Raw genomic sequence first — 23,827 nt, forward strand, 5'->3', positions numbered from 1 at the left:
GGGGGTCTACAGAGGTACTGTCCAGTGTGGGGGGTCTACAGTGGTACTGTCCAGTGTGGGGGTCTACAGAGGTACTGTCCAGTGTGGGGGTCTACAGTGGTACTGTCCAGTGTGGGGGTCTACAGTGGTACTGTCCAGTCCAGGTGACTCACTGTCTCAGGTGTCTGACAGTGGGGTCACGACCTTTCAGCTCCACTGCCAGTGCAAGGTGATGTCATACAAAGTATGACACCCACGTTGAGAGGGAGCACAATATCTGGGCACTTTACGGCAGACTGAACTTCAATAAGAGCAGTGATATAGAAACAGAATTTAATACATGCTTAACGGCTGTGTAATGGTAATGCATGGAGACTTCCATTACCCTTCCATCAATCTGGGAAACCATCTGCAAAACAAAACAAAGGGAAAACATCGCCTGTCAAGAGACTATACCCTTCCACGGGCCCTTCCCCATCTGTCTGTCACAGTGAACGAAAAATGCTAAAAAGCTTCTGTAAAGGTAAGGAAACAGATGAGGAACTTCAGATATTTAGATACTGGCCCATATCAAGAGAACAAGATCAGCTGCCATTTAAAAGCATATAGTGATATGGAAATCAATTTAAATGAGTAACATAACTACTGAAAAAGTAGCTGCCTGTGCTGGGTATGAAGAATCATGACGTCACGACTAGTGGAGGAAGTTGTAAATGTCTTGCATCCAAAACCATCTGCAATTTAATAAAAGCCTGTTAACTGTGAATTATTAAATGCATATTGATAAAAGTATTGTATTTGTTTATATGAAGCTTGGGTGAGTTTAGGGATAGAGAATCACACATCACAAAATGTTATTTACTGGGTGTCTGAATGTTGAGGCGGGGCATATTTAGCCATTCAAACACTGATTTCCAAAATGTGCATATATTGTTTATGAGAATGCCAATTATAATATATTCTATTATGTACATTAACAAAATAGGACGCTATTTGGTGGAATCATCATTTATTTTAAACTGACACCAAGCCTTTGAGGAATTGGTGTATTGATGATATGGCACCCCCTACTGGTCTAACAAAGTAGGACTCAATTACACCGCCTTACAAACAATTACACATTGTTATGTTTATTGTTTTCTATTTGCATAACAAGCAAAAAAAGAACATACAAAAAGCATCACGAAACTAAAACTCAACTGACCTAAAACAGTAAAGAGCAGTCACAGGGAATTAGAAGGGATAAAAATGATTTCAACCATGTGTACGTTCGGATATAGACACACTGAGCGCACTGACAATACAAATTACAAATTAACCCATTCTGACCAGGCACCCATTTTGGTGTCAGCATCATGTTATGCTTTAGCTATTGAAAAATAGCAGATCTACAAGCTCATATCGCGCCACCGAGTGGCGCGATACGAGCTTGTAGGTCTGCTATTTTTGAAAAATCGAAGAGCGACTGACATTTTTAGAATCTGATCTCAGGTCAGAGTGGGTTCATCAGACCAGTGTGTGTCCGGCGGAAACCTCGTATGAATCTGATCTCAGGTCAGAATGGGTTAATAGGAGAGTGCGCTCCCGGTGCGCATTTGCGAACGCACCCCATATGGTCAGTCATATCAGACATACAGTAAGTTCTAAGTGGATTAATCACTGCCAGCACCAAGTGAGCAACAATGACTCGAGTGGCAAAAAATGACATCCCCACTCCTGATTATAAATATAAACCCTCCCCCCCAGCGTTATTTTTGTGTCTTTGAGTCATCATTATATTAGCAATTTATATCCCTATAATGGGATGTATCGGACAGCACCATTACAGCACATTTCAACTGGAAAAAACAAAACAAAAAACAAGACCACATTAAAAAGCCTAAAACTCTTTACATTACAGATTTAAGTGCTTCTCCGGAACCTTTCGTGCCAAACGAGAGCTTATAAAAAGCTCAGCTTTTTTGCAATTTACCGTTAGAAAATCCAAGTGTATAAAACATAACAGATTTTGATATCCCTCAACAGGACCTCTGCAGATGAGGGAATGGTTTCAGTGTATGAACATTTAACATCAGTTCTAGAAGTTTTCAATTCTATATAGAACGACAGAGGGGGTAGGAACACAACACTACACGCCTTCTTTTAGATTCTGTTTTTACATTTCTGTCTCAATGATGAATGATTTAAGCCAAATTCCAATACCCAGAATCTCGGCTACTCGCTCACTCTCACTCAGTCACTCCAGCAAGGTGGTGTTATGGTGGAATTGGTGACCTGCTGAAATATGTGACAACCGTGTAGACAATCACATAATGTAAATGTGTCCTAATGTCAATTGTTGCAGTTTGTTCATTAGCAGAGTTCAACCTAACTGTATTTAGGGCCATGTATTTAAAGACTTCCATGTAATAGTTGTGTGAACAAGATGGTCACATATTTGGCAGGTCACCAATTTCACCGTCATTTGCCATGCTGGAGTGAGCGAGTGTGAGTGAGCGAGTGGCCGAGATATTGGGTATTGGAATTTGGCTTTAGCGTCTTTGTGGTGAGGATGGAAAAGGTCAGAGGTAGACAATAAACCTTCCTCTTAACCATGGGTGGTGTCGTCCTCCACGAAATCTTTGGCCTGCTCAGCTGAGATCACATCGATATGACTCACCTGAAAACAAAAACGCATGCCATTAACTACTTAAACCCTATATACAGGGTTCCTACACATTTTCCATTTTAAAATTCCAGAAAGAAATGTCCAGAATTCTTTGTATATTTGTCACTTCATATTTGACATCAGAGTACAAATAGGAAATTGCTATATTTTTATATTAATAAATGTTACTAAATGCTTTTAAAATGTTAAATTTATCTTCCATTCTGTTTAATATAGGTTTAAATAAAAGGTCAAAATAATTTCCAAAATAGCCAATCTTACAACGATGTCACAATGCAACACATTGTGACATTGTAGATCGGCTATTAAACCTATATACACACACCGGTATATTATTTTTCCTCTTGCCAAAATAGGGACGGCATGTTGAAATGAGTTAAAGGGATATTTCACTTTCAAAAAAGCTTTTGGTCAATTTAGTGTCTACTAAGGCTTATTGTGAACACCCCAGACAGTTGTTTAAGTTGCTCAATTAAGTGGCTAGATATTTATTTTAGCTGCCGCGCCCCCTTCATATACAAACCCATTGAAACTTCGAACTCCATTTTAACCATGATAGATTCATCGAAAACACCCGTCTTTTTTTCTGGTGAATGATACTGCCCTACTAATTCGCGACGGCCGTGTTTTTTCAATTACTCTCTTCATTTATTTGTAATAATTGTTTTGGAAAAGAATAAGGGAGGGGAAGAAGGCTGGGGGAGACTAAAGAATCAAACCAAATTATTGTTATTGATTCTTATTTCATAAGAATCAATTATTTATATAAGAACCGGAAATTAGTCAATACAAAATAATTGAATGTTCGCACCATCTGTGAAGCCTCATCTGTTCAGTGTTCATGGACATGACGATAAATGCAGGCATACAATTATGGTTTCCTCGTGAAGAAGACATTTTCTAATAACCACACAACTAATAAATGTTCAGACAAGCATTTGTAGGTATTGGATGAAGCCCGCACACCACAGGTATAAGAAAGACGTTCTTTATTGAAATACTGGCAGTATTTCAATAAAGAACGTCTTTCTTATACCTGTGGTGTCCAATACCTACTGAAGTTTATTTAGTCCAGCACCCAGCCTGTCGATGTGCGTATTCTACGTCTGCTCCAGACAAGCATTTGTCACATTATTATTTGTGATGCTATATACAGTATGCACTTCAACGCTTATTGCCACATTTTCTTTAACCCATTCTGACCTGAGATCAGATTCATACGAGGTTTCCGCCGGACACACACTGGTCTGATGAACCCATTCTGACCTGAGATCAGATTCTAAAAATGTCAGTCGCTCTTCGATTTTTCAAAAAATAGCAGACCTACAAGCTCGTATCGCGCCACTCGGTGGCGCGATATGAGCTTGTAGATCTGCTATTTTTCAATAGCTAAAGCATAACATGATGCCAACACCAAAATGGGTGCCCGTTTAGAATGGGTTAAACTACTTTGGTGGGGGATGTGTGTTATAGTTAATTAATAGTCTGGAAACAATTATTTTTTCTATACTTTTTTCTATATAAATCTAATTCCATACTTATGTAGGAAGAACCCTGTATATACTTCAATAACCATTGTTCCAGGCAGGGGACTGTATTTTGGTCCCCTCCTTTTTCCTCTACACCAGGGGTGGGCAATTACTTTTCCCAAGGGGCCGCATTAGAAACAGAAAATATTTTGGAGGGCCGGGCCAAAAGGCTGAACTTAATTATGCATAATATCAATTTTATTTCCATATAAAAAGCAGTAAATGGCCATTTATGATGATGTACAATAAGAGCGCCCCTCATTTCACATTTCTTTTACTTGCATGCTTGAGACATTTCCTTTCCCAGTTGAAAACTATGTTTTTGTTTAAGTTACAAGTCATGTAAATACTAGCATTTTATTGTAACAATGAGAACATTAGAGGTAGCTCTTTTAACCCATTCTGAACGGGCACCCATTTTGGTGTTGGCATCATGTTATGCTTTAGCTATTTAAAAATAGCAGATCTACAAGCTCATATCGCGCCACCGAGTGGCGCGATATGAGCTTGTAGGTCTGCTATTTTTTGAAAAATCGAAGAACGACTGACATTTTTTAGAATCTGATCTCAGGTCAGAATGGGTTAATCAGACCAGTGTGTGTCCAGTGGAAACCTCGTATGAATCTGATCTCAGGTCAGAATGTGTTAATAGTTGTTCTTCCATACGGAGGACCCTGGTGGTGCCACTTTCACCCCCCACATGGCGCGCTGCTTAGCCTACGATCAGCGTGAGATGAGCACTGTTGAGTCACTCACAACCATTAAACAACAACGTTCTGAAAACACAATAACAAGCCAACCAGTGTTGATATTGTTGAGACTTGGCACCCTGGCAGTCATTGATGTGATGTGTGCACGTTCTGCCAGATTTACTTTGTGGTACAACGGTGTCGACTCGCGTGCCGAAAACAGACGATCCACAAGCTCACGGCTCACGGCCTTACGATGCAGCAACACATACTTTAAGTTAACTTTATTGGCGAGGCGGGTTAGAGCGGGTAAAATAAAGCAATAAAGCATGATGGGATTTAACCCATTCTGACCGGGCACCCATTTTGGTGTTGGCATCATGTTATGCTTTAGCTATTGAAAAATAGCAGATCTGCAAGCTCATAGCGCGCCACCGAGTGGCGCGATACGAGCTTGTAGGTCTGCTATTTTTGAAAAATCGAAGAGCGACTGACATTTTTAGAATCTGATCTCAGGTCAGAATGGGTTCATCGGACCAGTGTGTGTCCGGCGGAAACCTCGTATGAATCTGATCTCAGGTCAGAATGGGTTAACTTGTCCTCCTGCAGTTTGTTAATCATGCGCCTGCCATACCGTGTTGTGGAGCTGCATGCTTATCTGGGCTTCATGGCTATTTGCATTCACCGACGCTGTTGTCACCAATAAATCCAAAAAGCCGACATTTTCGCATATGAGGGGGGTGAAGGAAGGAAGACAGGTTCTCAATAAAATCACACGCAATTCATGTGCACAGTTGACGTGCAGATTGCGTGCAGTGTGTGAATACATGGGCTTCAAAATAAAAGCAATGCGGTTTTAGTCCACCCATATGGTAATGAAAGTATGTTTTATTTTCTAATTATCAAGTAATCTTTGGCCCAGGTCTGCTCTACACCAAATCTGTTAAAAAAGAGACAAGCTGCTATTATGACATAACCAGAATAGTGGGTAATCCATGTGTTTAAAACCCTACCAAAGCCTGTCCCATAACTCATTTACGCGAGATGGCGCTCTTCGTTAGCCTTTGAGTCACCATTTGCCTCTCAGGTCCTCACTAATAATCATGATAAAATGTTTTTTTTCCCCTACTCAGTCTGTGTCTCATAGGAGGGCTGTGGGCATTTCAGAAACCCATCCACCAGTGACATCATCGTTAGACAGATTTTTTTTTAATCGTGATGGCTTCCATTTTCACATTGCAACAATTCAGGACTAGAAAGCCAGCCGTTTCTATTAGCTTGGATTCCTCCTCGGTTTCTGAACTGCCCACAGCCCTCCTATGAGACACAGACTGAGTGGAAAAAAAAACGGTGCCATTTCATCATGATTATTAGTGAGGACCTATTATATGAAGATAGGTTGAAAAGTGGTGAAGTGGTCCTTTAAAGGAAATCACGCAATCGCAAAAAAAAACAGCCACCGCTCACTCCCATGTTACTGCATTTTTACAAATGGTATGAACATTTCCCCCTGACTGTAAGGTAGGTAGGTTACGGCTCACCTTGTTTCTGAACTTGACTCCATAGAACTTATCGGCTGATTCCAACAGCTCAGGCCTAAAGGTGGTGGTGATAAACTGGGCGTGGCCTGCCATTTCCACAATCATATCTAAAATAAACAGAAAGCTGAAAGATCAATTTCTCCTTTCCAGGACAGGATGGGAGACAGAAAATCGGGTCCATTTAATAAAATAAAATAAATATTACATATTGATGCTGCTTAGATTTTAGTGGGTGCTTCTAAATGTATTATTGTGCTCCTTAATATGTAAAAGGTTTGAGGAGCACCCATGGTACCAAGTAAAAAGGTACATTTCGAGCCCTAACGGTTCTGTTCAGAATTTGTAGTCGCAGATCTTTCCACAAAATAATAATAGAAAAAGCTCAATAGTGGGCTCGTTAAAAGCCAGGATCAATAAGCAGGCTCGATAAGGTTCTCATTATCTTTTTTTATAATATTTGTTTCATTTGGAAAGAGCAGTACATTACAGATAATATTTTCACATATGACACACGAGCAATTCCCAAGATTTTCTTCCCTCCCTCATCCCCCCCCCCCTCCATGTGGCTCCAACTCCAATGTCTCTGTATAGTCCTTTTTCATATGACATCAAGTCCACACTTTTCCAATTCCATGCTAGAATGCTTTCTTATCTTTCCTACCTTTCTTTGTAGTTGTTACGTCCCCATCAAAGAGGTCCAGGTGTTTTTTTTTGCAAAAACTCCTTATTGGCTATTTTCCCTACCATAAGCCCTCAATGAATTGCATTGTATGGGGCTATGGGGTGTTATGCTAGTTCGCTTATTTCCATCGAAAGAAGTAGTAAAGTGTGCCGCTTGGGATATTATTTACATTATGAAGAGAGGATATATACAAAGAAATTATAATTTTGAGCGATGGAAATAAGCAAATTAGCACAACACCCCATAGCACCATTCAATTCCCATTCAATTCAATGCAATTCATTTAGGGCTTATGGTAGGGGAAATAGCCAATAAGGAGCTTTTGCACAAAATAACACCTGGACCTCTTTGGTGGGGACGTAACAACTACAAAGAAAGGTAAGAAAGCCTTTTAGTATGGAATTCTCCTTTAAACAGGGACAAACAGGGCAATATCACTTTGGGTTGAAACATTTCAGGAGGACAAAAAGAAAAGAGTGGGCAGAAAAAGACAGACAGAAAAACAACTGGGTTCTCATTATCAATAAGAATTACTCAACATCCCTACTCAACAGCCCAATAAATGACCAGTCACCATGATGAAATGTCTGTTTGGTTCTTTACCTGAGACAGCCTTCCTGTGCTGGGCGTCGAGGGCCTGGTCGATCTCATCAAACAGGTAGAAGGGGGCAGGGTCACACTTCTGAATGGCAAAAATGAGAGCCAAGGCCACCAAAGATTTCTGGCCACCAGACAGCTGCTGCATCTCCCTCATCTCACCCTGCTTCCCTGTGAACGACACCTGAACACCACACAGAAGAACAGGGTAGATGTGAGTCAGTAACAGATGAATATTAGCAGTCAAGAAAACCTGTCCGTTTCATAAATCTATATGATTGAATTTATGCTCATTAAAAGATAGCGTCACGAGGGGTTGAAAGTCAACATCGGTTGACTTAGCCACTATTTTAGACATCGGTCTCAGCCCAGAGAATTGCCCACTTGGTGCATCCCTATAGAAAGTGTTGTGCAATGTGTCGCTTGACAAAATGAATGCATTTTCAACTGAAAAAAGGGTCGCCACATCACAGACAATTTTCGTCCAGTCGAAAGCATGTTCTTTTGTGTCTGTACAACACTTGATTTGTCACGGAAACATAAAGCATCAGGCTTTGATCTCTCCTTTGGAAAGATAATGAAACCCTAACATTTCTGTAAGGTTATGCAACAGGCTGAAATGATGGAGGGGTATTACTTTGTGGTTATAAATAATAAACAATATGCCAAATATAGCTCTACAGGCTGTCTATATATGTAACTTTCAATATGAATTGGAAGTATAAGATTTCTGTAAGGTTATGCAAAAGGCTGAAATGATGGAGGGGTATTACTTTGTGGTTATAAATAATAAACAATATGCCAAATATAGCTCTACAGGCTGTCTATATATGTAACTTTCAATATGAATTGGAAGTATAAGATGCTAAATGTTTGTTCAAAATGTTTGTACAAGGTGCAGCTTTGTATGTACTGTAGGCAAATCTTTCAACACTACAGAGATTTTTCTTAAACACATTTTCGATTGATTCAAATAAAACAAACAACAATAAAAGCAATAGCCATTACTGCAATTGTAAGTCTTTTGACTAGTTACACAGTGCAGAAGCACACACACACACACACACACACACACTGTATGGGCACAGTCTTACCCTGATGCCGACTCCAGTGAACTGGTCCACAGAGTGAACGCTGCTCTGGGAGCCTGAGCCCTTCTCGCCATCAACACCACTTTCACTCTCATCCTGGGACTGGCTTCCCTCCGCGTCCCCCTTCTTCATGACTAATGTAGCTTTGCCCCCAGGAACCAGCTTCTGGAATACCTCGCTGAAGTTCTTAGACACCTGGGAGAAGGAAATAAATCTGTGATAAAGAACAACCTTAGAATATAATTACCAAGAGAGAGAAAATCATCCGACACGTATCATGAGTAGCTTGCATAGATTCCATGAGGACAGTTTAGACGGGATTGTCGGGAGACAAGAAACTTGAGGGCAGAAGTGAGGAAGGATATGTTATATGATAGTGAGAATCAAAGAGGGGGATGTTGTTGAGATTATACGTGGCACTCCCCCCCCCGCGTACCTGTTTGAATGTGAGCTGGATGGCCTCGTACTTGCGCAGCTCCAGGACGTTCATCAGCTCCATGATGGACTTGTGGCCGCGCTCCAGCTCATCCTGGCGCTTGATGAGTTTCTCCTTCTGCTCAGAGAAGTTGACAAACTGGTCCAGGGCCTTCTTGTTCACATGGCTGTACTTCTTCAGCTCCGTATTACACTGCTCCAACTTACGGAACAGCTGGATGGCAAAACACAAAAGTAATCATGAATTAGTCAAATTGATGAATTTGAAAGATAATGGCACAATCCTGAGTGCTGGTTGGATATTTAATGCCTTAATGAGATTGAATGCCTCTTAATAGATTCCCATCTGTCACAATTTAGTTTAGACCTTCTTTTTTTTGTCAGGTGGCTGTGATCTTTTCATTATTTGCCTGCCCCTGAGATTTGTCATTGAAATATTTTCAATAAAAAGATTGAAAATATTCAGACGCAAAAGTCATCCTTTAAAGTCAATCTAGCATTTCAGTCAAATAATTATAATATCTCCAAAGGACATGAACGTAGCCGAACAAGAATTAATTTGGATCGAAACAGTTGACGTCAACAGCGACTCCTGACTCAAGCTCTAATGACAGAAAGAAACGTGAACAAGTGTCAGCAATATTTTGGCCTCTCATCCACTTTGTGCAATCAGTGGCACTGGTCTGGTACCCTAAGAAGCAGTGTCCTGTGGAGAAAGATTAACTATGTGGAGTGTTTATGAGACTATTTTCAGCCTCGTCAAGGAGGGCAGGAGGCACACGCACACAGTTACTCCACTCAACACACAGCCAGTCAGAGGCTCCCAGAGGAGGCAGCTGGATGAGAGATCAGAGATAGAGCTCTAAGTAATGACTGAGTCACTGCTGAGTGGGTGGGAGGGATGTGACCGCCCGCTTTATAGGGGAGTTATTGTGTGTGCACGACTGCGCGTAGTGAATAATACATGTGTGGAGGTGGAGATGAGACATGTCTATGGCATGAAGATAGGATACATAGAATTAGGGACCTTCATTGACCATATTATTCATAAGTCGGCGGTTAACGGAGAACTCCAAAATAGTGCTTTTCTTACCGTAATCTAATGTTATTATATCCAAGAACCAGCTGAATATTTAAAAAATGCACTGAGGTGACAAGGCATTGATTAGGCTAATAAAAACAAGAACCTGTATTGATGAATCATCGCTACCTGTTTAAGTGTCAGGGTCTGGTACTTTTAAAATAAGAACCTGTATTGATGAATCATTGCTACCTGTTTAAGGGTCAGGGTCTGGTACTTTTAAAATAAGAACCTGTATTGATGAGTCATCGCTACCCGTTTAAGGGTCAGGGTCTGGTACTTTTAAAATAAGAACCTGTATTGATGAATCATTGCTACCTGTTTAAGGGTCAGGGTCTGGTACTTTTAAAATAAGAACCTGTATTGATGAATCATTGCTACCTGTTTAAGGGTCAGGGTCTGGTACTTTTAAAATAAGAACCTGTATTGATGAATCATCGCTACCCGTTTAAGGGTCAGGGTCTGGTACTTTTAAAATAAGAACCTGTATTGATGAATCATTGCTACCTGTTTAAGGGTCAGGGTCTGGTACTTTTAAAATAAGAACCTGTATTGATGAGTCATCGCTACCCGTTTAAGGGTCAGGGTCTGGTACTTTTAAAATAAGAACCTGTATTGATGAGTCATCGCTACCCGTTTAAGGGTCAGGGTCTGGTACTTTTAAAATAAGAACCTGTATTGATGAATCATCGCTACCTGTTTAAGGGTCAGGGTCTGGTACTTTTAAAATAAGAACCTGTATTGATGAGTCATCGCTACCTGTTTAAGGGTCAGGGTCTGGTACTTTTCAAAGTATTGATGAATCATTGCTACCTGTTTAAGGGTCAGGGTCTGGTACTTTTCAAAGTATTGATGAATCATTGCTACCTGTTTAAGGGTCAGGGTCTGGTACTTTTCAAAGTATTGATGAATCATTGCTACCTGTTTAAGGGTCAGGGTCTGGTACTTTTCAAAGTATTGATGAATCATTGCTACCTGTTTAAGGGTCAGGGTCTGGTACTTTTCAAAGTATTGATGAATCATTGCTACCTGTTTAAGGGTCAGGGTCTGGTACTTTTCAAAGTATTGATGAAATATTGCTACCTGTTTAAGGGTCAGGGTCTGGTACTTTTCAAAAGCTTCCTGTGGCAGCGAGCCCAGCTCTCGGATCTTCTTCATGCACTCCTCCTTCTTCTTGAGCAGCATGCCCTGTCGGTTGGTCATCTTCTCCAGCTCCTTGGTGTCGTGGTTGATGATGTCATTCTGTTCCTTCTCAACGTTCTTCCAGCGATCCATGCTCTTCAGGAGGTCCTTGATCTCAATTTCCGCTTTGTCGACCAGAACATCCAGTTCTGGAGGAGGATTTGGAAAACTAAATAATCTCTGATTTAAAAAACCTTTACAACAATTTGACCGCATCTGCCAGGGATTTTCTACATTGTCAATTCCTTTTTTTCCCTCTACACCAAATCTTTTAGCTGAAAATCAAATTTCGACAAGCTCAGCAACGCGTCGCATTTTGAGCTTGTAGATTTGCTGTTGTAACTGAATATTTATCTATTTTTGCTGAATGTTTGCCTATTGTGACATGGCAAATAAATAAAATAATCATTGTTGCTTCTGAATAAGATCATCTCCTTTTATGAGTCTACTTTTCTACTTTCACAGGGAGAATGTCAAATCAAAGAGTAATATCCTACAAAGAAATAATTTGTGTGCTGCTTTGCGACAAAAGCAATGGAATTTAAAAGTGCTACTTGTGGAGTTATGAATAGATCTGGAACAAGTCAAGAGTGAGAATAAATAACCACAAAAAAGGTTTCTATTTTAAAACGGAATGGTAATTTCTGAAAACTGCATTGTGCTCGAGTCAAACCTCCAGTTTGATATGCATTTGCGTTTGAATCCCCAACTCAAATCGGGGAGAAAAAAAATCAAACTCAGCATTACTCACGCCTAATGTCGTTACATAGTTACCATAGCAAACAATGCAGACAGGTCAACGATGTCTGAATACACAAATACGATTTGATCATATTTGCAAATAACGACTGAGGGACAGTCAGTCCTAACCCATTCTGACCGGGCACCCATTTTGGTGTCAGCATCATGTTATGCTTTAGCTATTGAAAAATAGCAGATCTACAAGCTCATATCGCGCCACCGAGTGGCGCGATACGAGCTTGTAGGTCTGCTATTTTTGAAAAATCGAAGAGCGACTGACATTTTTAGAATCTGATCTCAGGTCAGAATGGGTTCATCAGACCAGTGTGTGTCCAGTGGAAACCTCGTATGAATCTGATCTCAGGTCAGAATGGGTTAAGATCAGATTTTGAGAAACAAATTGGAAGTGGGTACGCCTACCTTCAGAGCGCGCCAACGTGTCCTTGACCCGTTTGTTGATGCCGTCCAGCTCAGAGGTGGTGGCTGTGAGCACCGTGCCTCCCTCTGTCTCTCGCAGCTCATTTAACTCCTGCACAGAGGAAACATCTAAATCTAAACAACTAAATCTTTAGCATTATAGTTGTGACACCATTTCAAACCAATTGTATGTAGACAAGAATAGTTTTTAAAACATAAAAAAAATGACTGAAATGACACTCAGTAAGTGAACAATGTCACGTTGATATATACGAGTCATTGCGTACCGCTTCAACTTGGTCAAGGCGTTTCCGTAGGTTCTCATTGAGGTACGTTTCCACCCTGGTCATGATGCCTTCCATCTTAATCCTCTCATTTAAAAGCTGCCTGTTGTCCTGTGGAAACACACACACACACACACACAATACAGTTGAGAGTAAATAAAATGCAGTACGGTTCTATTAACTTGCACTAACCAAGTTATTATCTTACCACTGACCTGGTCAATGCAGATTAAAGACATAGCAAGACCAAGTCCTTTTGACCCATGTCTGGCAAACCCATTCTCTCTATTACCATAACAAACCAGATACACAGCTTACACTCACACTGCTGACACAACCTTTTACTGTACGCTGTGGGCTCTTGCAGCCAAGCAGGTGTCAGAACGAATGAATATCATTAAATCCAAAACAAGAAACTCATAAAAGCACAGAGATGGAGTAGGCACCGTTTATTGAAACGTTTATTTGGAACGAACACCACACACACAATGCCGTGCATAACTGCATATAATATACATAAATATACATCGGATTTAGTAAGAATGCGAATTTCCATCAAAGAGCACATAAACATTACTAACCCATTCTGACCGGGCACCCATTTTGGTGTCGGCATCATGTTATGCTTTAGCTATTGAAAAATAGCAGATCTACAAGCTCATATCGCGCCACCGAGTGGCGCGCTACGAGCTTGTAGGTCTGCTATTTTTGAAAAAAACCGAAGAGCGACTGACATTTTTAGAATCTGATCTCAGGTCAGAATGGGTTCGTCAGACCAGCGTGTGTCCGGCGGAAACCTCGTATGAATCTGATCTCAGGTCAGAATGGGCTAAAAGGGTACAAACTGAAAAAACATGACAACTGCAATTGTGCATGCCAGCCCTGCTGAGCAACGGCCACTTAACCCAACGCAGACGAGGACTTCACTCCAACAACATCAGCAAGAGTCCACAAGCTGCTCAGGGCCCCGGGGTGCGATTCCAACCTATCCATCAACTTCACTACGCAAGAAATTGATCTGGCCATAAAATACTTTAAGTCTTAAGACTGGTAGACGACATCCACCCGGAGTACATGAAACACCAAGGCAGGAAGGCAACTAACTGGCTCCGTTCCTTCCTCTCTGCATGCCTCCGATGCTTAAAGCTGCCGAAGATCTGGTGCCGTGCCAAGGTGATCGCCCTGCCGAAGCCAAACAAGCCGAGTGATGACCCTCCTGTGCGTACCCTTCAAGCTGCTGGAACGCCTCATCCTGGCACGCCTCACCCCAGTGATCGACCCCCAGCTCCCCAAAGAACAAGCTAGCTTCCGAAGTGGTATGTCGACAACAGACCAGGTGACCCTTCTGTGTCACGACATAGAAGACAGCTTCCAGGCTGGAGAGAAGGCTGGTGCCGTCTTCTTGGACCTCACAGCGGCCTACGACACTGTCTGGCTGCGTGGGCTACACAGGAAGCTTCTGGAGACCATCCCAGACAAGCACATGGTGAGCTTCATCATGGAGATGCTGAGCAACCGCAGCTTTCGGCTCCACACCAGCAACGGCCAAAATAGTAGGGCGAGAAGGCTCAGGAACAGCGTCCCGCAGGGCTCAGTGCTGGCACCGATGTTATTTAACCCATTCTGAACGGGCACCCATTTTGGTGTTGGCATCATGTTATGCTTTAGCTATTGAAAAATAGCAGATCTACAAGCTCATATCGCGCCACCGAGTGGCGTGATACGAGCTTGTAGGTCTGCTATTTTTTGAAAAATCGAAGAACGACTGACATTTTTAGAATCTGATCTCAGGTCAGAATGGGTTATTCAGACCAGTGTGTGCCCAGTGGAAACCTCGTATGAATCTGATCTCAGGTCAGAATGGGTTAACATCTACATCCACGACCTACCCCCAACAACATCAAGGAAGTGCGGCTACGCAGACGACCTGGCGGTCCTGCTCAGCAAACCATCCTGGGAAGCAGTAGAAGGCGCCTCAAGCTCAGCGTCGAGAAGACTGTAGCAACAACGTTCCACCTCTACAACAGGGAAGCAACCCGTGAAATTAACATCATGGTTGACGATGCCCGGCTACAGTCACAGTCCTCCCAGACATACCTTGGAGTGAAGCTCGACAGAACACTGTCCTTTAAACAACACCTGGACGGTGTTAATATATCCAGCCTGTGACATTTGCATTAGTTCCCTCCAGGCCCCTGCAATCCTTTCTTTCCACGTTTTTTATTATTATTTATTTTAACCCATTCTGACCTGAGATCAGATTCATACGAGGTTTCCGCTGGACAAACACTGGGTCTGATGAACCCATTCTGACCTGAGATCAGATTCTAAAAATGTCAGTCGCTCTTCGATTTTTCAAAAATAGCAGACCTACAAGCTCGTATCGCGCCACTCGGTGGCGCGATATGAGCTTGTAGATCTGCTATTTTTCAATAGCTAAAGCATAACATGATGCCGACACCAAAATGGGTGCCCGGTCAGAATGCGTTAATCCTGCTACTGCACATACCCAATAATAATAGCACGGTTTGACAGCATGAGAAAACAAATATTCTCAACCTTACATGTCCCATTTTACACTGAACTTTTCACAATGAGTGCAGGACAGCTGCCCTCCCTGGTCATACCTGCTGGAGCTGACGAATCTCATCATTGAGGTCATCAACGCGCCTCTGGTCCTCCAGGCTGAGCTGGGACAGCAGGTCTGTCCCCAGCTCAGCCTTCAGTGACTCCCGGGTGGACTCCATAGCATGCAGGCTGGCCTCTAGGCTCTGAAGACTACGTTGCTAGGAGGACAGAGACATCAGGTAAGACATTATTAAAAACTTGTGAACCCTAGTGCCCCTATTCTGGGTGCGAACATTCGGCGAAAAGTTGTTGTGAACTTATATACTTACAATATCAGCTATTTTCTCTAAGTATAAAGGGTGATAATTTGTTGGCCATTCTTCAAAATGTTTCTCTATAATCACACACAGAATTAAACAAAAACAGCTGTTCCACTTCAGTATAACAAGCATATGTCTGGTTAAGAGTAACCATTTCGCTGCTACTTCTGTCGATGTTATGTTTTCATTGTTTAAAGGTATATTCAGTGATTTCACTTAATTCAAATATCACTTATTTTTTTGTTTTGTTGTGATAATCCTCCCTACTATAGAGTGTGCTGGCCATATAAGGAGTTCCTCCCTGTCCCCAGTTAACCCCTGGGGGTCAAAAAACCTTAGGTTTCGTTTTTGACTCTCTATCCTGATTGGACGAAAGGCTGGGTCCCACAGCCAAAAACGAAACCTAAGGTTTTTTGAGTGAAATCACTGAATATACCTTTAATTCTCTGTTTTTGATCACTTTTAAGAGTTTCCCTCGGACACGGTAGGATGAGTCACACATTTGGATCATGTGACCGGAAAATAATCAGTGACACTGGCTTCTGCAATGCAAAGTCCTAATGCGTCACTCTGTCCAAGTATAAATAAAGTTATTTACATGAGTGATGATGGTCGACTCATCAGGCTAATCTTTTTTTTATATCATCCTCTCCTTGTTGATATATTATGCCAATATGCCATTTAGGTCGAAATCATGATGTAACTTTATGTTGTGATAATAATAAGCAGCAGTAGCCTCAGTCAACTACATGTCCTTCCGTTCCGTGTGCAACACTCTGCCGCCGCCCACCACCACCACCACCACCGTTTGGTAGCTTGTGCTCAGAGAGGGTTAACCCGTCTGATTGATTGGCACCAGAAAAGACGTGTCTGTGTCAGCCAGCAGTTACCTTTAATAATAATAATAATAATAAGCAGTTACCTTTGGCATGTATGTCTGTATGTATGTATGTCAGTTACCTTTGGCATGTATGTCTGTATGTATGTCTGTCTGTCTGTCAGTTACCTTTGGCATGTATGTATGTATGTATGTCTGTCTGTCTGTCTGTCTGTCTGTCTGTCTGTCTGTCTGTCTGTATGTATGTCAGTTACCTTTGGCATGTATGTCTGTATGTCTGTCTGTCTGTCTGTCTGTCTGTCTGTCTGTCTGTATGTCAGTTACCTTTGGCATGTATGTATGTCTGTCTGTCTGTCTGTCTGTCTGTATGTATGTATGTATGTATGTCAGTTACCTTTGGCATGTACGTCTTCTCAGACTGCTGCCTCTTCTCTTTCAGCATCTTCATCTCTGACAGGATGCTGTCTCTGGAAGCTTTGAACTTCCTCTGCTGCGTCTCAATCTGCTGCATCTGGTTCATCAGCTGGTCGATCTCATTGTTGATGCGTGCAGCCGCATGTTAAGGAAGCACAATAGGGCAAGGTGTGTGTGTGTGTGTGTGTGTGTGGTAGAGCACAAGATTATGATTATGACATTTTAGCTGCTGATTAATTGAACATTGTAGATATTATTTTAGAAAATGTAATGCATGAAGAAAAAAAATATGGTTTGCCCTAAATGCACAAAATATGTGCTCCAGGTTCAAAGTGTTTAAGAGTGTGGACAATGTGGAAATAATGATTTCATCAGGTTGTTGTTTTTTTAATATACAGATGATGGAAACGATTAGTGAAAAAACACAAATAATTGCGATCAGGCGATTATCTAATAATTGTGACAGGCCTACTGTATGTGGGGGCATAAATATTTGTAACATCTCAATTCCACTCCTTTACAAAGACACAATGAGTCTGATTGGATTTTTCCTATGGGGTGCGGCCACCAAAAGGCATCAGTAATGTGATTGTGGATCCCAGGGCAGCCTCTCTCCTCATGATTGACTTCAGAACAGAGGATTACAGTGAGATGCACACACACACTGCATTAGGCTAATCTAACAGACAGGTTTATTGATCCTCGGAAATCTTACAAGATCATGATGCGTCATGATTCAACACGTGAGCTACTTTTGCTTGACACTGTCACATGACTAAGTATAAAAACACCACATAAGATTAAATATGGAGATACAAAGTTACAGTTACAATATGATTTTCTTAAAGGGAGATTGTAGCCTTTGGTTAAATAGCCCCCTTCAAGTCCCTGGGCATGATAGTATACAGCTACCTGGTCATCATATACTGCAAGTTCAAAACTGAAATTGAAAATAAAAGGCCAAAGGGAAATATAACAAAAAACTTGACACACACGGAAAGGCCCTTGTGGAACCTGAGACCACCATCACCTCACTCAGACAGACAGCTCAGGGCTGAGGAAAAGAACAAGGACATCCTGAAATCCTTTGTTGCTACTACACAGAGCATTCCGACGGGGATAATATCGCCGTCTGGTATGAGCTCCTCTCTCCGGACCAGAGAGCACCGTCTGTAGTGTGTGGTGCGGTCAGCCGAGCGCAAACACGGGCACTTCACTCCCTGCAGGACCCAAGGTGCTCCAGCCAGGAGCTAGGATTATGAAGGACCCCCACAAACACCTACGGCTACGCTGCCACAAAGGAATACTTTGGAAAAGGAATGTTTGTATTCTTTTTGGAAAAATATAAAAAGATACTCCTGTGGAAAGGCTATATTATTTGACTTATATTGAACCTATAAACAATTTAGTATTATTTAGTATTATGTAAGGTTTTGCCCCCTCAAATGGTACCTTGTCAGATAATCCCCACATATCCTACAACAACTTCTGTGAACAGACTTCACTGTAGTAGCTTTTCATAAATTATATTTGTACTTAGGCTGTTCTGCTGTCATGAAAGTTTATAGTTAGAGAAACTCAAAATCCAGCCGTCTGCTGTCCAGCCTCTCCCACCCCTCACTGGGGAAGATTCTGGGAGGAAAACAGAAACGGGGCGAGTAGTCTTGTTACCCCACAAAGCCACCACAGAGACTCCCTCAGGCCATCAGAGCTCTGAACAAGGACCACACTAACCCCAAATTAGCGGATCACAACCGGTATTTCTTTTGACAATCTTTGCACAAACTGGCTTTTTGGATATCTAGCTAAAGTTCACCACACAAAGTGTAGCGTAAATATACTGCCATTAGTATATACTTTGGTCATTTGCATAAAGTATGTTGATTGTGTATCTTCAGTTGCTAATTTATGAATCCATTTATATTCTGCAATTCCTATATTCTGTATTTTTTTTTACATTTTGTTTTTATGGCATAATAGATTCCTATCCTGCCTCAGTAACCCAGGGAAATTGTGAAATTATGTAGGTATATGCATGTATCATATCAATGTCAGTGAATTTCTTTTGCACTTAGTAATTTACTTGTTACTTACTATTATTTTCAGTACCATGTATTTTTGGAAAATTGTTGCCATAGTCTGGCAAAGTCTGCCACACTTGCAGTTGCATAAATCAGCTTTAAGATGGCAGCTGGGAATAGCAGGGATTGGTGTACGAGGTACACCACTGTAATCCTGTGCTTATCTAAAGGGCAGCGGTGGATCATGGACAGCAGCGTGCTTTTAAATAATTGATCTGTGCTCTGCCTCACCTCTGCAGAAGTTAAGGGCTGTCATCATGTCATGCACTGAGTAAGCTGTCCCCCACCCACGCACGCACGCACACACACACACACACACACACACACACACACACACACACTACAGCCAGGCATGACGTACCTGCTGACCAAACACACAAAAGGTTATTTGTGCGTAAGCTGCTACATATAAACAGGTGCACAGCAGCACAAACATGCTGATAAGCAGACCAGTACGGAAGTGAACTGCATGCATGCAAATCCCCTCTGATCCCTCTGTCTCTCCAACTCTAACATAAGTGAGTCACGACTCTGGCCTTTGCAACCCAACATTCTAATCATCCTTGGCCTGAAAAGACCCACTCCACGTCCTCAGCCCATGTTTTGCCCCGCGGCGGTTGAGGTAGCTACATAACCTGAACGGATTAAAATCCTTAATCCACCACATGAACAAAAGCCAGACTGCCTGTGTCAGTCACCACAGTGTAATATAGGCCAGGCAACACTGTTTTTAAGCCCTCTGAAACAATCATGTAATACACAGAATATAAATATACACTGCAGTATTGCATATACAGGAGGAGTGGATTGTGAAATTAAAATGGGTGTGCACTAGTGCTATGGATTTTTCTTCAGCTCTTAAAAAAGGCATATGAGATTAAGAACATACCATACCAATATGTTTGTTAAATGTCACAATGTCACTGTATCCATATACAACTCGTTCAATCTCCTACTTTACACATGAAAGTCACATCACTAAGCAGATTGATATTATTCCCTTTCTTTGGTGCCGTTAGGTAACAGGTATTCAACTGACATTTGCATCCGACTCCCGATACCTTAAATGTGACGTCAATCATAATGTGACGTCAAACAAAGGTGGAAGATGGTGGTCAGAATCAGATAGCAATTTAGTGAAGCTTTTGAGAGCGCCGCATGACGCATTTAGTAGAAAACAACTGTGCCTAAACGCCCAGCGCCAGAGAATGAGTAATGCCTGGCACTGTGTTGAAAACCGCTTCAGACTTCACTAAAGAAGAGGCGTTTAAAGACAACAACTAATCATTGAGCTTGTAGATTTGTCTTGTTTTTGCCGAATTGTGGCCACAGAAAAGGGACGGTAGATTTCCTGTGCTTAATGTTATACCTGGAGTTAGTTCAGCTGTGGTTGTACAAAGCATTGTGGGATCAAAACGGAGTATTTGACACTACGGTCCTCAAAGTGTATGACATAATATAGTGTCTATATCTGACATGCAAAGCAGCTCATGCTGAAAGCTGTACTGTAAACGGTCAATCTAATGTAATCGTGCCAACCTGGGGAGAGCAATGGACTGACCTCATGCTTCCTTGTATACATGAGAAAAGACGCTTCTTTTCACCTAACAGGGGGGAGTTTGCCCGGTTGGACGTATCGCGTGGAAGGAACACGTTATTTCAACCAGTTCCTTTCACCTCCATCAGGCAGTATAGAGACCAGGATTACTGCATGTATTTTGAGAGCGTACCATAAGGCGTACCATAAGGCATAAGGGGACACGGGGAGAACATGCAAATAGCACTGATGACGTGGAGGAGAGAGCACGCCCCCAGCGCCCCCACGGCTGGCAAACGTTACATGAGCATCAAGAGCAGCACCTCCAGACTCTTGAACAGTTTCTACTTGTCAACAATTCAGACGACTGCTGAACAAGAACTAGGTCTGGTGACACTGCACAGACTGAACTGAATTGGTCTCCTTTTAGTAGAGACTACTTTATATATACACGTAGTAGGCTACATCACTATTATTTATTTTTATATGCATACTGTACATATTGTAACATGTAGATCAGTCATGTATGTACCGGTACTATGCACTTAGTTTTTCTTTGGTGAAAATCTAATTCTATGGTGAGCCTGCACAAACAAGAATTTCACCCATGTTACTTGTAATGTGATGTGATTCTGTCCCCAGCGGATACGAACCCAGGACCTTCTAGCTGTGAGGCGACAGCGCTACCAACTGTGCCACCGTGCCCCCCCCCCCCCCCCCCCTGCTACCTACTTTCTTACCTACCATACAGGATTTCACAAGAAATTCCTGCAAGCGAAATATTAAACCACAAGTAAACCCTGTGTAGCTCAGTATGCGTCACTTACAAGGTAATGTATTCAGTTAAATACATGCACGTGGGTGGCAAATGTTTATGGCTGGCGCTCTGACGGCGCTAATCACACAAATAAAGGATATGTTCTATGTTTCTGCGCAGGTTCTCGTTCAGCTTGGCCTCCAGCTCGCCCAGCTCCTCCTCGGCCTTCCTCATGTCCTTCTGGAGCTCCAGGCGAGACTTCCTGGTGTCGTAGTAGCCTCCTGTCAGAGCTCCGCGGTGGCTCACCTGGTCACCTGCATGGGGGATCATGGGGCCAAACAGTTTTCTGAAAATGTTCAAAATATTAATTCAAAAACTACAAAATGTTATGTTGCTAATATAGTGTACAATACATAGCAACAAGAACCCCAAAAGGGGTTCGCGTCCTGAAGGGGTAAAACACCAAAAGGGGTTTCCGTCTTGAATGGGTTTCGCTAGAATAGATCATCCGAAATGTCACGGGTTCACACATATTTTTAACAATTAATTTTCAAAACTTTTCCAAAGTATTTCACCCCATTTCCAGGGCTATAGCAATGATATGGTGCAATAATGTGGGCTCTCACACCAGTGTGCCATCAATGCACCAAGACAGACTCCAGCAAAGCTGTCACGTGACAAAAAGAACTACAAGCCAATAATGTATTGTTAGCTTGTACATCGATTATTTTTGTCACGCAACGTCCTGTGGCCACACTCACACAGCATTTGTTGCATATTTGACGTACATCAGACTGTACTGTATAATGCATACTGTAAGAACTCTGTCCCTCAATGCATGGTCCTGTGTCAGCCCTGGTCTTGTGTGATTATGTATAGCATTTTTGCTAAATCCAGTGTATTTACATTGCATTGCATTTATGTAATGTCCATTAATTAAAGGTATATTCAGTGATTTCACTTAATTCAAATATCACTTATTTTTTTGTTTTGTTGTGATAGTCCTCCCTACTATAGAGTGTGCTGGCCATATAAGGAGTTCCTCCCTGTCCCCAGTTAACCCCTGGGGGTCAAAAAACCTTAGGTTTCGTTTTTGACTCTCTATCCTGATTGGACGAAAGGCTGGGTCCCACAGCCAAAAACAAAACCTAAGGTTTTTTGAGTGAAATCACTGAATATACCTTTAATATGCATTGTCCCGTCTAAATGAACAAATAAAGTATGTCCATATTTGTCTGTTGTGTTTCTATCTGGTATATTATTTGGTTTTATGACCAATGAGGTTATATCTTCCCTTCTTCTTCTGGAATCCTGCCTTAACCCTCTAAGACCCAGCGTTGCTTTTTAGCAACACTTTTATTTTAATTAAAAAAAGAATTTCTGTTCTTTTTTCACCTAAACGTCATCAGTGATGTTCATTGCAATGCCATTTCAATGCCATTGGTCATGATATTTGCATATAAATACCCCCCACAGAGGCTGAAATTCACACAAATTAAAAATGTCTGGACCTTTACCCTAATAAAAGTAGGTACAATAATTGTAATATATGTTTTTTTGTGATCATTAGAATGTCTAGAACATGTTTTATTCATTATTGTGAAAGATATCCCCCAAATGTAAATTATTACCGGTAATTTATTATATTATTATATAATTATTATATAATTATTATAATTTTTTCATCAAACTTTATTTTTTTAACATATTTTTTAGTCTTAGTCCTAGTAGTACAAAGTAGTAGTGAGGTTGAAATCTATTTTTTTAAAGTAGAAATTAATGCGGGTCTTAGAGGGTTAAAGCAGAACAAAAGGTAGAAAACTGTCGTTCCCTGATGTCATCGCTAAGGGACACATGATGTCATCGCTATAGGGACACAGGCATCAGTAAGCAGGAACTGGGGATGGCAAAAGGACCGTAAAGTCTGGCGTGGCATTGTGAAATGTTTTTTATCACATTATGCTGCTGTAACGCCTCAATTTCCCTTCGGGGATAACAAAGTCTATCTAATCTCATCTAAGGACCAACATACCCTCTAGAGTGATACAGTCCATAGCGAAGGCTCTGGCTAGCTGCGTGGAAACCTCCATGCTGCGGCAGATCAGGGTCTTCCCGAACACATGCTTGAAGGCCTTGTCAAACTGTACACTGTAGCGCAGCTTGCTGATCATGGGAATGGCATCCTAAAAGGACAAAGGGAGGTTTGTATGTGCATGAGGCACCAGGCTAGCAAGACCATCAGCATCTCTTATTAACCACATGAAACTTAGTAACCCTTATTCTGTACGTAATACGTCATAATAGGACAAACATTTGGCGAAAATAAGTGTACATTTGCAGCAAATAGCTTTGCATAGATTTGTTAATAACAGAAAAAACTAGAAAAAGTGCCCTTC

General features: G+C 41.6%; 1 protein-coding gene across 2 annotated transcripts in view; it reads right to left on the reverse strand.

The window, feature by feature from the left end:
* Positions 1–2,515: 2,515 nt before the first annotated feature.
* The window catches only part of smc3 (structural maintenance of chromosomes 3), a 40,385-nt gene continuing 19,073 nt past the window's right edge, over positions 2,516–23,827 (reverse strand). Inside the window, exons 18-29 of one of the 2 annotated variants that reach the window (XM_083765019.1) lie at positions 23,464–23,614; positions 21,593–21,745; positions 17,037–17,188; positions 15,544–15,702; positions 12,920–13,027; positions 12,636–12,744; positions 11,376–11,623; positions 9,213–9,425; positions 8,780–8,971; positions 7,692–7,869; positions 6,407–6,513; positions 2,516–2,638 (exon numbers count right to left, since the gene is read on the reverse strand). In XM_083765019.1, the coding sequence (XP_083621145.1) occupies positions 2,567–2,638; positions 6,407–6,513; positions 7,692–7,869; positions 8,780–8,971; positions 9,213–9,425; positions 11,376–11,623; positions 12,636–12,744; positions 12,920–13,027; positions 15,544–15,702; positions 17,037–17,188; positions 21,593–21,745; positions 23,464–23,614 (1,842 nt within the window). In that variant the 3' untranslated portion in view covers positions 2,516–2,566. Of the gene's footprint in view, positions 2,639–6,406; positions 6,514–7,691; positions 7,870–8,779; positions 8,991–9,212; positions 9,426–11,375; positions 11,624–12,635; positions 12,745–12,919; positions 13,028–15,543; positions 15,703–17,036; positions 17,189–21,592; positions 21,746–23,463; positions 23,615–23,827 lie in introns of those variants that run through there. The other variant, XM_083765020.1, reaches the window with a different exon arrangement.

This window comes from Protomyctophum parallelum (assembly GCF_964188405.1).
Source record: "Protomyctophum parallelum genome assembly, chromosome: 5".
Lineage (NCBI taxonomy): Eukaryota > Metazoa > Chordata > Actinopteri > Myctophiformes > Myctophidae > Protomyctophum > Protomyctophum parallelum.